Here is a 12,327-nt window from a genome sequence, read left to right as displayed (position 1 = left end):
ATAGTTGAGGTGGCCCTCCAGATGTTGTTGGACTACAACTCTCATCATTGCTGATCATTGTCCATACTAGATGGCACTGATGGGAGTAAGGCTGTGTTCACGTTAGTGGCTTGAATCCATGTGAGGTTGTAACCCTTCCACTGCATTTCCAAGTTGCTTTCTCATGCCATTGTTCACATCAAGGCAGGGATAGGGATGTTTTTGCCCAATGGTTTCTTTCCTAAAGTTGGTGCAGCTTCCATCTGTGCATGCACCCTCATCTATGCATGCAAAGATGAATGGTTCACACTGCAACAGAATGGCAGTGCCTTTGAATCACATGGAAGGCAGTTGGCCTCAAATGAAACCAAAGAATATATGCTGCTAGTAGCAGCCCTTCATTTTGGTGCTTATGATCCTTCACACGCAGACACACACACACAGAGAGAGAGAGAGAGAGAGAGAGAGAGAGAGAGATATTTCATAATATATTTTGGGTCCTCATTGAAAGTCAGCCATGATGGTCATCCTGTTTTCTTTTCCTATTGAACAGCTCCTTTATCTTTCCAATAAAGGATTCCTGCTCTGTGAATATACCTTTTGAAGAACTACCTTGAAAGAATTGTTTTGGCACGCCAATGAAACTGTCTGTGTCACTAATAGCATTTTGAAAAGAAAGGCCATTCTTGTTTTCGTTCTGTTAACTGCCCCTATGTGCTCACAATTAAGGTATAACCTTTTGGAAAAAGACATGAAACCAGTAAATTCAGACTGGCTGTAAGAAAAGTGATAAAATAGCAAGCCAGTTGCAAGAGGTTATGCAGAGGGTTTAAAAGAATAAAAAAAATCTTATCAGTTTCTAAATCATGCTCTGCCTTTTGAGCTTCAGAGGGAATAGAAATAGTAACATTCCAAATGTATTAGGGCAATACCATTTATTAGGCCAACTGAAATGTCACAAAGTAGCATGTCACCTTTTGAGTCCTCCAGAATGCTTCATCAAGCTAGATGGTAAACAGAGCAAGGAGGAAGGAAACAAGTTGGCTGAGGGTGAAGCCATGGTGCCCAAATTTGGCCACAAGATGGCAAGTGGGAGGAGTTAGCAGATACTCACTCATACATGCATATGTACAAAATTTTATTTGTATGCCGCCTTCCCACAGTTCAAACCATGCTCAAGGTGGCTTACAACATGAAAAAATACATATCTGCAAGACTGGAGCGAATGAAGAACATGGGCTATTTTCAACATAGACTAACTTTCAGCTAGGCAGTAGTCAGTGTTTTCTCCTCTAGGCAAAAAGGCAAGGCTGTCTGCCTGCCTCTCTATTTATGTACTCCACAAGTATTCAAATCCCCACATGCTGAAATGTTGACATGATTGACAGTGTACAAGCCCAGCACTGTTCAAATCCTGACACCTTAAACAGCTCCATTTGCAAGCTTAACAATATGTCGCTGATCACTGCTGTCGGGAAAAGAAGTATTTCTCAGAAAGATGAGTTAGTCGCTACTAGTTGAAACTGAGTCCCTGATCATATGTTTAAAAATCCACCCCACAAAATAGGCCCACACAGGAGAAGTAATATATGAACTGGGGCTTCTCTGCTAACACCAGAAGCCTCTTCCAACTTGATTCCTTTCAGAAAAGTACAGTGGTACCTCGGGTTAAGAACTTAATTTGTTCTGGAGGTCCGTTCTTAATCTGAAAGTGTTCTTAACCTGAGGTACCACTTTAGCTAATGGGGCCTCCTGCTGCCTCCGCTGCGCAATTTCTGTTCTCATCCTGAAGCACAGTTCTTAACCTGAGGTACTATTTCTGCGTTAGCGGAGTCTGTAACCTGAAGCGTTTGTAACCTGAAGTGTCTCTAACCCGAGGTACCACTGTATCTGGCTACCACTTTGTATGGGTTAATTTGGTGTTTCCCAAACATTAGCTCCAGCCACACGGCAACCCTATTTTGAAATAAATGAAAATTTCAAAAGCGGTTTGTGACAATGCAAAGAAAGAAGTCAGTTCAAAGTAAGAGGGTCGGATATCGATGGGAGTGTCCAAGTGCTTTGAATACCAGCAGCTCTTTGGGACCCAGTCAGAAACCAAGTTTGGAGAATTATAACTCGATTCAATAAGGGCATAAAGCTGCTCTGCTTCTCCCTTTGCAGTGCAAGCAAACAAGACATGATGTATTCAGCTATCCATCGTTTCCCAGTTTGCTTGAAATGGAAAACTATGGTTAATTACAGGCTTCTGTAATACACAAAGGGAGGACAGAAGGGGCTGCATGTGTGGGGGAAAGGTGAATTCATTTCTCATTTCACTGAGCCAGGATTTGATTTTCTAAACTCTCCCAGAGTCTTCTGAGAATTGGAATATTTAAAAAAGCACAATGCTTCTGGATAGCCAGCCTTACACATTTTAAGATTGGGGGCTGTGGACCTTAGAATGGATCAGGGCCCCTGTTCCTTAAAGCAGTTGTGTGTTTACCTGTCCTAAGACATTTTTCCCTGAAAAGCTACTTTTTCAGAAAGGGAAACCTAGGAAGCTGAGGCCTCTAGATACACAAACCCTTCTAGTTATACAAACAACAGAGTAAAATTCAGAGTGACCATCAATCCTAAGGAATTAGTCATAGAGTTTGTCATTTGTGCTGCATTTCATCTGAGACATTCAAGCTGCTGTAATTTCATTTGTGGCTTTATATTGTATTTAACCAGCAGTCTGAGCTGAGACACAAAAGTTATTTTATCTACTAAACTGCCTCGCTCCATATCTATTCTTTATTATTGGCATTGTGTTCAGGGTGCATGTAATGCTGTCTCTGCTTATATTGGTTTAGCTCCTCTGTTTGAAACGGAATGCAGCTACGTGGAAGCTACACTTGAAGAGTTTCTGGCCTGGAGTGGGAAACAGCCATTGCGCTCCTGTGGACCATTCAGTGGTTATGAGTTGTGTAAATACTGGACTTACGCTGACTATAAGTATATTGCTAGGCTATTTGAAGACAAGCCAGAAAATTTCCAGGTGCGTTATTAACCTCTTTTTGTCCTTCTCATGTCGAAACTATACAAAAACACCTAGGGAATCTTCTGGTTCTTACACAACCAGTAACTAGTGTAGCATACTGTAATTTTTATTTCATTTATCATGTTTTTAGCCTGATTTTCCTTCAAGGAGCTCAAGATAGTGTAGGTAAAGGTAAAGGACCCCTGGATGGTTACATCCAGTCAAAGGCGACGATGAGATTGCAGCGCTTATCTCGCTTTCAGGCTGAGGGAGCTGGCATTTGCCCACAGATAGCTTTCTGGGTCACGTGGCCAGCATGACCAAACCACTTCAGATGCAACGGAACACCATGATGGAAACACCATTTACCTTCCCGCTGCAGCAGTACCTATTTATCTACTTGCACTGGTGTGATTTCGAACTGCTAGGTTGGCAGGAGCTGAGACACCCCATCACAGGGATTCCAACCCCCGACCTTCTGATCGGCAAGCCCAAGAGGCTCAGTGGTTTAGAGAACAGTTCCACTTGTGTCCCACAGCACCACCTGTGTGCTTTTCCTTCAAGGAGCTCAAGAGGGTATATACTATTGTTACTGCTCAGCCTTCATTTGGCCCTGTGAAGGTTTTGCTAAGAGGTAATCACGAGGCCAAAATCTCCAAGTGAGCATCATTATTAAGTGGGAATATGAATCTGGTTCTTTCTGGTCTAAGTATGACACTCCAACCCCTACACCACGCTTGCTGTGAATTGGGAAGTCTGTGTTTCAGATCTCACCACCATGACCTCACTAGATGGTCTCCAAGCTGCTATTTTTCTCATGCTTAATCTCCCTCAGCAGCGTATAAGAATAATACAGTATTGCTTGACCTGCCTTATAGGGTTGCTGTAAAATTGTATATGATGCTCTTTGAAAGGTCAAAAACACCGTATAAAAGCTAAGTATCATTACAGTTTGTGGAGAGATGAAGTATCAAGGTTTTTTAAAAGAATAATAATAACAATAAAGAAAAATAGTTACAGATTTGCCTGACCAAATATTCAGGGTTGGGGTGCCATTGACTTGTTTGTATAACTATGTGTTTTTGGTCTTCGTTACACTGTATGCATAAGTAAGAGTTTGATGTGTGTGGTGGGGGGAATATTCACAAATATACATGTAGGTGTGGTTAGGGTTGTATCCAGCATTGCAGTTCTGCTCACACCACAGACTTCTCCTTGTGCAATGGAACTTTCCTCTCCTCCCTCCTGCAACCCCCTTGCACAAAAAAGTCTGTGGTGGAACAGAAAACTCAATGTGCCCAGGGATATTGGATTGAATTCTGTTTATGGGTGCCTATTGCCTCTCCCTGGTTTAAGCAATCATGCATTCTTTTGGAGGCTTGAATAGGCCTATGATGAGGCCAAAAGCTCATTCAGTCATGGCATGAAGCCCCATTTAAAAGTCCAGACCAGATACCAAGAAAGACTTCTCAGCCATGGATGGGTTTTCTTATAAGTTCCCATCTGTATCTGCTGTTTATTTTAGGTTTTATTTAGATAGTTTTCTAAGGTGATTTGAAGGGTACGAGAAGGCCATCTACCCTTTTTTTATTTATAGTGATTAATAGGGCCATTTAGAAGTTGTTTGAAATTTAGATTGTGCTGTTTATCATTTACAGTTGTGTGACTTAAGGTAATGATTCCATTATTTTAATGTATGAGCAGTATCTCACATCATCCAGGATTTTTTTTTTTGTTCACTTGATATTACATTATAGAATTTTGGGATATAAATCATAGGCAAGATATATACATGAAGCTTAAATAGAAATAAGTCCTCTTAAAGTGACATATGGGTATATTAGCTCTATTGTAAGCAGCAAGCAAAATAAATGTAATTCAGAAGGTAATGTGCCATCTGTTATGGTTGGGATACTTATAAAATGCATTTCTTTTAGCTGTGGATCTTTTTACTGTAAAAGAAAGAGCAGCCCATTGTGCCAAGATTTCAGTACTTAGCAATTTCTTTTCAGTTCATTGGATAAAAACTATTTTCCCCATAATCATGTCAGGTATTTACTGAGACTGCGACATTTTTTTAAAAAAGAACCCTCTTTTAAAAATCTAATATTGATTAAGCTCGCTCTCTTTCTTCTTAAGTTGTGGCAGAATTCAGAAAGTATTTAGGTGTGAGATTAAAGTATAGGAATGGTTATTACCCTTAACTTTATCACTTTAAATTTTATGACTGTGGAAAGCTTAGAGCACAACTTTTTCCTTTGCGGCTTCTTGAAGCTTCTGACAAATGTTTGTATTAGGCTTTAGTTTTTCTTTCAGTAAATCAAGTAACCCCCTACTGTTTTTTCATTCATCTGGAACCTTATCATTCACCTTGACGATTCCCAAGGATTGAATTTCAGAAAAAGATGTGCTATCTTAGGATTTACTGAATGTTTCTAGTATGCAAAAGCTTGGACTACTATTCATTTATTTCAAGATTTCTAAGCCACCTTTCAAAATGTAACATTTTCCCAAAATGGCATATGGTCACCAAATGTTGAAATTGCATCTGTGTTTAACAACCGTGGTGAGGCACTAGATCTGGCCAGTAGGCCACATCCTTACTTCATCTACCCCACACTGGCTAACTTTGACAGGCGAGCAGGATCTAGTGCAACCAATCCCCTTGGAGCTCTCTGACAGTGGCGATTAGCTGTCAATAAGCCCTGCTTGCCAAGAAACAATCAGGAGTGCACTTGAAGCTCCCAGTCTTACCACGTCTTTACTTGGCTCATGCCTGATGCCACACATCGTGTTGTTTGCCTCATGGGCCAAATTAGCCCACAACTCAGAGGTTACTCACTTCTCATCTAACATATTAAAAATAAGAGAACAGCACACACAGAAATTGGCCAGCCATCCCACTAAAGCCATCTTACAAAATAGTTTGACGAAAGAGTCATAGTTGTTTAAACTAACCCAAGCTCTTTAACTAAAGGTAGATCAAAATTGTTTAGGCCTACCTAAAGGAAAGCAGGAAAAGAGCCAGATCTATCTCTTGGGGAAGTGAGTTCTACAAACATGAAGCCAGAATCAGAATTAAAAATGTTCTTAACAGATTGGAGGACTGGGCTAAAACTAACAAAATGAATTTCAATAGGGACAAATGTAAGGCTCTACACATGTTGGACTAGATGACCTGTGGATTCCCTTTCAGCTCTACAATTCTATGAGTCTATGAATGAAAACACCTTGTCTCTTCTGATTGGCAATCTAACTGGCTGGTAGGACTGCAGTCAGGTTCTCTGCAGTCAATCTTAGTTCATATAGATAATGTGCTCCCAAACCATTTAGGACCAAGAAAGTTGGAGAATTCTGTTATGTAGAGGAGGGATCTACAATACTGGTGTTTCTCCAGACTGTGGCCCAGAGGCCAGAAGTGTTTCCTGCTGCACAGTGTAATAAAGTTGATGCTATTTGGTAGTGATGTTTTCCAGAATGTACATATATATTACATACAAAATCCAAGACAGAGGTATAATGCTTGTGTTTCCATGCCATGGTGAGATATAAACCATGGCTTATAATGAATAAGCAGCATGCTAGTACCCCTGGATGGATATGCTACCTGCAACTATATGAAGGAAGGTCCATAGCTTAGCAGTAGAACCCATCTTTTACATGCAGAAGGATCCAGGTTCAGTCACTTGCCTCTCCTGTTACAAGATCTTAGATAATAGCATAGGAGAGAGGTATATCTGAGGCCCTGGAGAACAATCACCAGCTGAAGAAGACAGCATGGAAATAAGTGGACCCCTGGCTTTGACTTGGCACAATGTGTTTTCATATTTACGTAGTTGAGGAGGGTTATCATTTTTATTCTGTTCTTTAGATATATACCACTGACTTGACTATCTTGCTGAACAAATTGGTAATTGATCAGCTGTCTTTTTGGACAAATTGTAGCCATTGTTTTAGGTGATTTGGCATTGAATCAACTGTCCATTAGATTAATTATACCAGCCAGGATAGCACAGAGAGTGGCAAAAAGTGTCCAGGTATGCAAAAATTATTAGATATGTAGATCAAGCACACAAACACCTCTTAAATAAATCTGGAGTATGGCAAGAGCTGACACTTCAAGCATTTTCCTTTCACATAAGTACTGGGTTAGTTTGGATAACTTAGAATTATATTTTTTTCCAGTTTAACAGATTTTACAAAGTAAATATTATGCATTTGTTACATAAAATGATAAAGGATCTGAGCAGAACTATTTTTACTTTTCACGGACAATTAATTTGCACCCTTCTTTTTTGGTTAGAGCACCAAATGTAAATTCTTCCCAATAAGTTCAATTAATGGCTGCTTAAATAATGAAATGACCCTCATTTCTGTACATCAGCAACCCAAATGCCATGAATTGCCTTTAAACCTTCATGGCATGTAGATTCCATTGTTTGTTTTGAAGGAGCCCAAATTCTAGGTATATTGTTCTCTGCATAACTAAATTACTGCCCTCTGTGACATGAACACTACATTCATCATTTGAGGCACTTCTCTGGGTCTCCTACCACCTGAGGTTAGGGGGTTGGTGACTGGAAAGAAGGTCTCTTCCAACTTTCCCCAACCTGGTGCCTTCCATCTGCCCTAGCCAACATGACCAGTAATAAAGGATAATGGGAGTTGTAGTCCAACGAGAGGTGGGGGGAGTGGCCTGCACACTTTTTGCTTTGGGCCCCTCCCCCCTGCTGGCATGCAGCCCTCAATGTAGTGACAAATTTGCCCCCCTCCAATACCTGGGATAAGAGATTGGAGCTCAACCAATTAAGGTTGAGTAGTATCAAAAATTGAATGGCTACTATCCATTATTTGTTTCCTCAGACAAAGAGTGTTATTGGAATAGTGAGATAAAACTTAATGCCCTTTAGGTTGGCCAGACGTTGGTGCAGTGGTAGCAGATGGAAACAGCCAATCCGTTTGTCTGTTCATTTGACTGATAGATTAAACGTACCAGGATATCCTGTTCCTTCCAAAGAATATGTGGTAAACATTATCCTCGCCACAGGACAGGATGTCAGAGAGTCCATACTTGTGAATAGTTACCTGGGATGGCGCCTCTTTTTCTTGGATAGCATAGTCATCTGTATTCTTCTGTCAAGTACTGAGAATTTTACAGCACATCGGGTACAAAAAATGATGATTAAATGGTCGCCTCTAACTCCCTAGCCAGTACTTACATTGAGGAAACCTGCCACTTGGTGAATCACCCTCTGAACCCACCACTTGATAGGCCACAAAGAATGATTTGACTGGCGTAAAGTGTACATATCCAGATTTAAAAGCTGTTTCCCTAAACAAGGCTCCCTTAGCTTTGTCAGCTCAAAGGTAAGCCCTATTGAACATAATTTTTCAGTTCTGATTCATTTCAGTGAATCTCTCTAATGGCACATATACCCTATGGCAATCTAATCGGGGGATGGGGGTGGGGAGAAGAGTAGATAGAGCTTTCTGAAGATGCTATACCCACAAAGGATGAGAAAAAATCCAAGAGGTGGAGGGTGCTTAGTAACACAACATATATTCAAAACATGATTGCCTTACCTGAAGTGTATCCTTTCAACAGGACATAAGATGGTCCGACTTTGGATTTCCTGAAAGAAATGGAAGAGAAAGTACTCTGTGGATTGGCTCAGCAAGAGCTAACACTCCTTGTCATTTGGACTCCTATGGGTGCAACTTAGTGCTACAAGTGCAAGGAAGGTAACATTAACTATACATTGCCATCTGTGCAACCAAATGTGATTGATTCCTGATGATGATTCCTTCTTTTTGAATGTTTAGTTGATGTTTCAATTTTCTCAGGCTTTTCGTGATCGGAAGAGCCCCGGGCTCCTTATTAAGAAATAGTAATGTTCTCAAATGAGAAAATCAATATGAATTTCTCTTGATATTATTTATATGAAATATCTTGTTAATCTTGGAGTAAAGAGCTATACCGAGTGTATATACCGTATTTTTCGCTCTATAACACGCACCTGACCATAACACGCACATCGTTTTTAGAGGAGGAAAACAAGGGAAAAAACATTCTGAATGAAACAGTGGATGTATAATTTTTGTGCTTCATGCTGTGGCCACAGACATGTGATCTGATGGTGAATTTGGGCTGACCCAATGCAAAAATCCTGAGAATCCCTGTGCATCCATGGTTTGTAACCACGTTTTTGCACCATTGCAGCCCCAGGCAACAGTGGGTGCGTGATTTTTGGGGGGCAGGCTGTAGCCATGGACATGCTATGTGCTCTGATGGTGAATTTGGGCTGACCCAATGCAAAGATCCTGAGGATCCACGTGGATCCATGGTTTGTAACCACGTTTTTGCACCATTGCAGCCCCAGGCAACAGTGGGTATGTGATTTGGGGGGGGGCAGGCTGTAGCCATGGACATGCTATGTGATCTGATGGTGAATTTGGGGTGACCCAATGCCAAAATCCTGAGAATTCCTGTGGATCCATGCTTTTTAACCACATTTTTGCACCATTGCAGCCCCAGGCAACAGTGGGTGTGTGATTTTGGGGGGGGCAGGCTGTAGCCATGGACATGCTATGTGATCTGATGGTGAATTTGGGGTGACCCAATGCCAAAATCCTGAGAATCCCTGTGGATCCATGCTTTATAACCACATTTTTGCACCATTGCAGCCCCAGGCAACAGTGGGTGCGTGATTTTTTTGGTGCAGGCTGTAGCCATGGACATGCTATGTGATCTGATGGTGAATTTGGGGTGACCCAATGCAAAGATCCTGAGGATCCCTGTGGATCCATGCTTTTTAACCACATTTTTGCACCATTGCAGCCCCAGGCAACAGTGGGTGCGTGATTTTTGGGGGGCAGGCTGTAGCCATGGACATGCTATGTGATCTGATGGTGAATTTGGGGTGACCCAATGCAAAGATCCTGAGGATCCATGCTTTGTAACCACATTTTAAGTGGGGAGCGAAGGAAAAACAAAGAAGGGACATTAGAGGGGTGTGCAGAGAAGCAGCTGGCTAAGAATGCAGGAGAGGGATTTAACGGGAGGGAGGAAAGAAAGGCAAAAGTTTCCCCCCACCCAAGCCAGCCATCTCTCTCTCTCTCTCTCTCTCTCTCTCTCTCTCTCCTCCCTCCCTCCCTCCCTCCCTCCCCCTCTCTCTCTCCCTCCCCCTCCCCCCTCTCTCTCTCCCTTCCCCCCTCTCTCTCCCTCCCCCCCAGCAGCACCGGAGCTTGCCTGGAGGGGAGGGGCTTTCCCTGCTCTTTGTTCCGTTTCAGCAAACACAGCAACGAAACAGAGGAGGGTGGGCAGTAAGACCCTGAGGCAGAATGCAGGAAAGCAGCCGCTTCCTCTTTTCAGGTTTCGCTTCTCCGTGCAGCGTGCAGCGCCGCGATTTGATTTTTGCATGCTTTTTCGGCTCCAGGGACCACACATTCGCTCTATAACACGCACAGACATTTCCCCTTCCTTTTTAGAAGAAAAAATCTGCGTGTTATAGAAGGAAAAATACGGTACTTATCCTGCTGGCACACCAATACAGAGGTGCTGCTTTTCTGCGCATACCTGCCTCATGGAATTATACCAGTGCATTCTAAAGTTCTTTCTTTATAGCTGAGTCATGCTCTGTTGAATTATTTTAGACTTGGTGCTTACTGGTCTTATGGGGACGGGGAAGTTCTTTAGATGGTAATAGGTATTATATCTTAAGTGCTGCCAGAAGAGACGGAGCCACATGGGTGTTATGGGGCAAGCTATTTCATAAGTTGGGTGCAGCCATGGAGAAGACCCTATCTCTTGTCACAGACAACTTTGCTTCCAGCATAGGCAGGATACCAGAACTTAGGCAGGAGATAGTTTGGTACAAGGAAGCTCAGTCTGTTATGTAGCCAGATCAGAGAGAGAGAGGCTGCAATTTCACTAACGGTCATAGCTGATTCATACTAGATGGCCTCCACACAATCAGAAGGCGTATGGGAGCCCCAAACAGTTTAGCATTTTCCTTATAAGAAAGATGCTCCAAATTCCTGCTTATTTTGTGCATCCTTTCCTAAACATTTTCCAGTTCTATGCTGCCCTTTAATGAGATGGGGGAACTGTAACAGGACATAGTACTTCATGTGTGGCTGCAACATGGATTTCTATCTCTTCTGTGTGTTGCACGTCAGTTGCCATTTTATTGCCCGTTCACCCTGTCCAGTGAAATCCTTTTGGGACTCTTCACATTTTTTTGCATTTCGCCATCATCTGGCCACCTTCTGAATAAGATGACTGCTACAACTCTTTTCTTGTTCCTCCCTTCTCCTTACAACATCCAAAACTATACCTTACGCACAAAATAATAGAAAAAATCGCTAGAGAAGAAAATGGTATAGAAGCTGGGGGGTATGGCAATGAAATGATGGTTGCGCAGGAGGAAGGAAAGGGAGACAGCCTGGATCTGAAAGCCAGGCAGTGCCAATTGCTTTAATTGTTCTCATCAGATTGCCTTTTGCTTTTCCTGTCTATGGTGTCAATAAACATGTGAGAGCATCCCTCTTTTGTTGATTATGTGGCTCTTCTTAAATTCCATAAATTTGCTGCATGGGCTATTATTTTAATTACTTTTCCTTTTACTATTTCCATCACTTAGACTTTTCTACTTATAAAACTTTTTTATGTGCTCATTTGCTCTGCCTTGTGAATTGACAATTCAGCATAATGGATAAACACACAGAGACACATTTTTTAAAATAGCTTAATAACAGGATTGCAGGCCTGTTTCCCAAGATCTCTGAAATCAACTTGGATGTTTCACTAACCCTGCAATCCTATCCATGCTTACCTGGATCAAAGCCTCATTAAATAACGAGAAATGTACTTAGAAGTAAACATGCAGCAGAACCATAGGAAGCTGCCTTATACTGTAGTCTAGTAATATCTGCTTTGACTCCCTCCAGGGTTTCAGGCAAACATGCCTTTCACAACTTCTGAAGCTCTTGACTTTAAATGTTCAGGATTGACCCTGGGACCTTCTGCATGGAAGGCATTTGTTCTATGGCCTCTTCCCCCAATTGCTAGGATTGGGCTGAACATGAAAGTAAATTAGACAGCAGGCTCCCTACAGAAAAATCTTGCTTTATGTTGTTAGGTTCTTCAAAGAGAGAAGAAGCATGCACTTGCTAGGATTTTCATATTGTGCTAAACTCCCATACCGCCAAGGGCAGAGCCAGGAAATTCAAGCAATGGGGGTCTATGCACCACCCTGGCATTTTATGAGAGTTGGGTGTCTAAATAGACAGATTGCTTTCCTTGGACTAAAGTATGGTGAGCATAAAAGACAACTGAGAGAGGA

The 12,327-nt window shown here is 41.9% G+C and overlaps 1 protein-coding gene across 3 annotated transcripts in view; it reads left to right on the top strand.

Moving 5' to 3' along the window:
* Positions 1 to 12,327, top strand: part of HSPBAP1 (HSPB1 associated protein 1) — a 50,609-nt gene that overhangs the window by 18,970 nt on the left and 19,312 nt on the right. For all 3 annotated transcript variants that reach the window (XM_083745399.1, XM_083745401.1, XM_083745400.1), the window contains 2 exons: positions 2,817 to 3,001; positions 8,589 to 8,725. In XM_083745399.1, the coding sequence (XP_083601525.1) occupies positions 2,817 to 3,001; positions 8,589 to 8,725 (322 nt within the window). The remainder of the gene's footprint in view (positions 1 to 2,816; positions 3,002 to 8,588; positions 8,726 to 12,327) is intronic.

Source organism: Podarcis gaigeae (genome assembly GCF_964106915.1).
Source record: "Podarcis gaigeae genome assembly, chromosome: 1".
In the NCBI taxonomy this organism is placed as follows: domain Eukaryota; kingdom Metazoa; phylum Chordata; class Lepidosauria; order Squamata; family Lacertidae; genus Podarcis; species Podarcis gaigeae.
The sequence above is the reverse complement of the archived record's forward strand: the minus strand, read 5'-3'. Positions and strand labels throughout refer to the sequence as shown.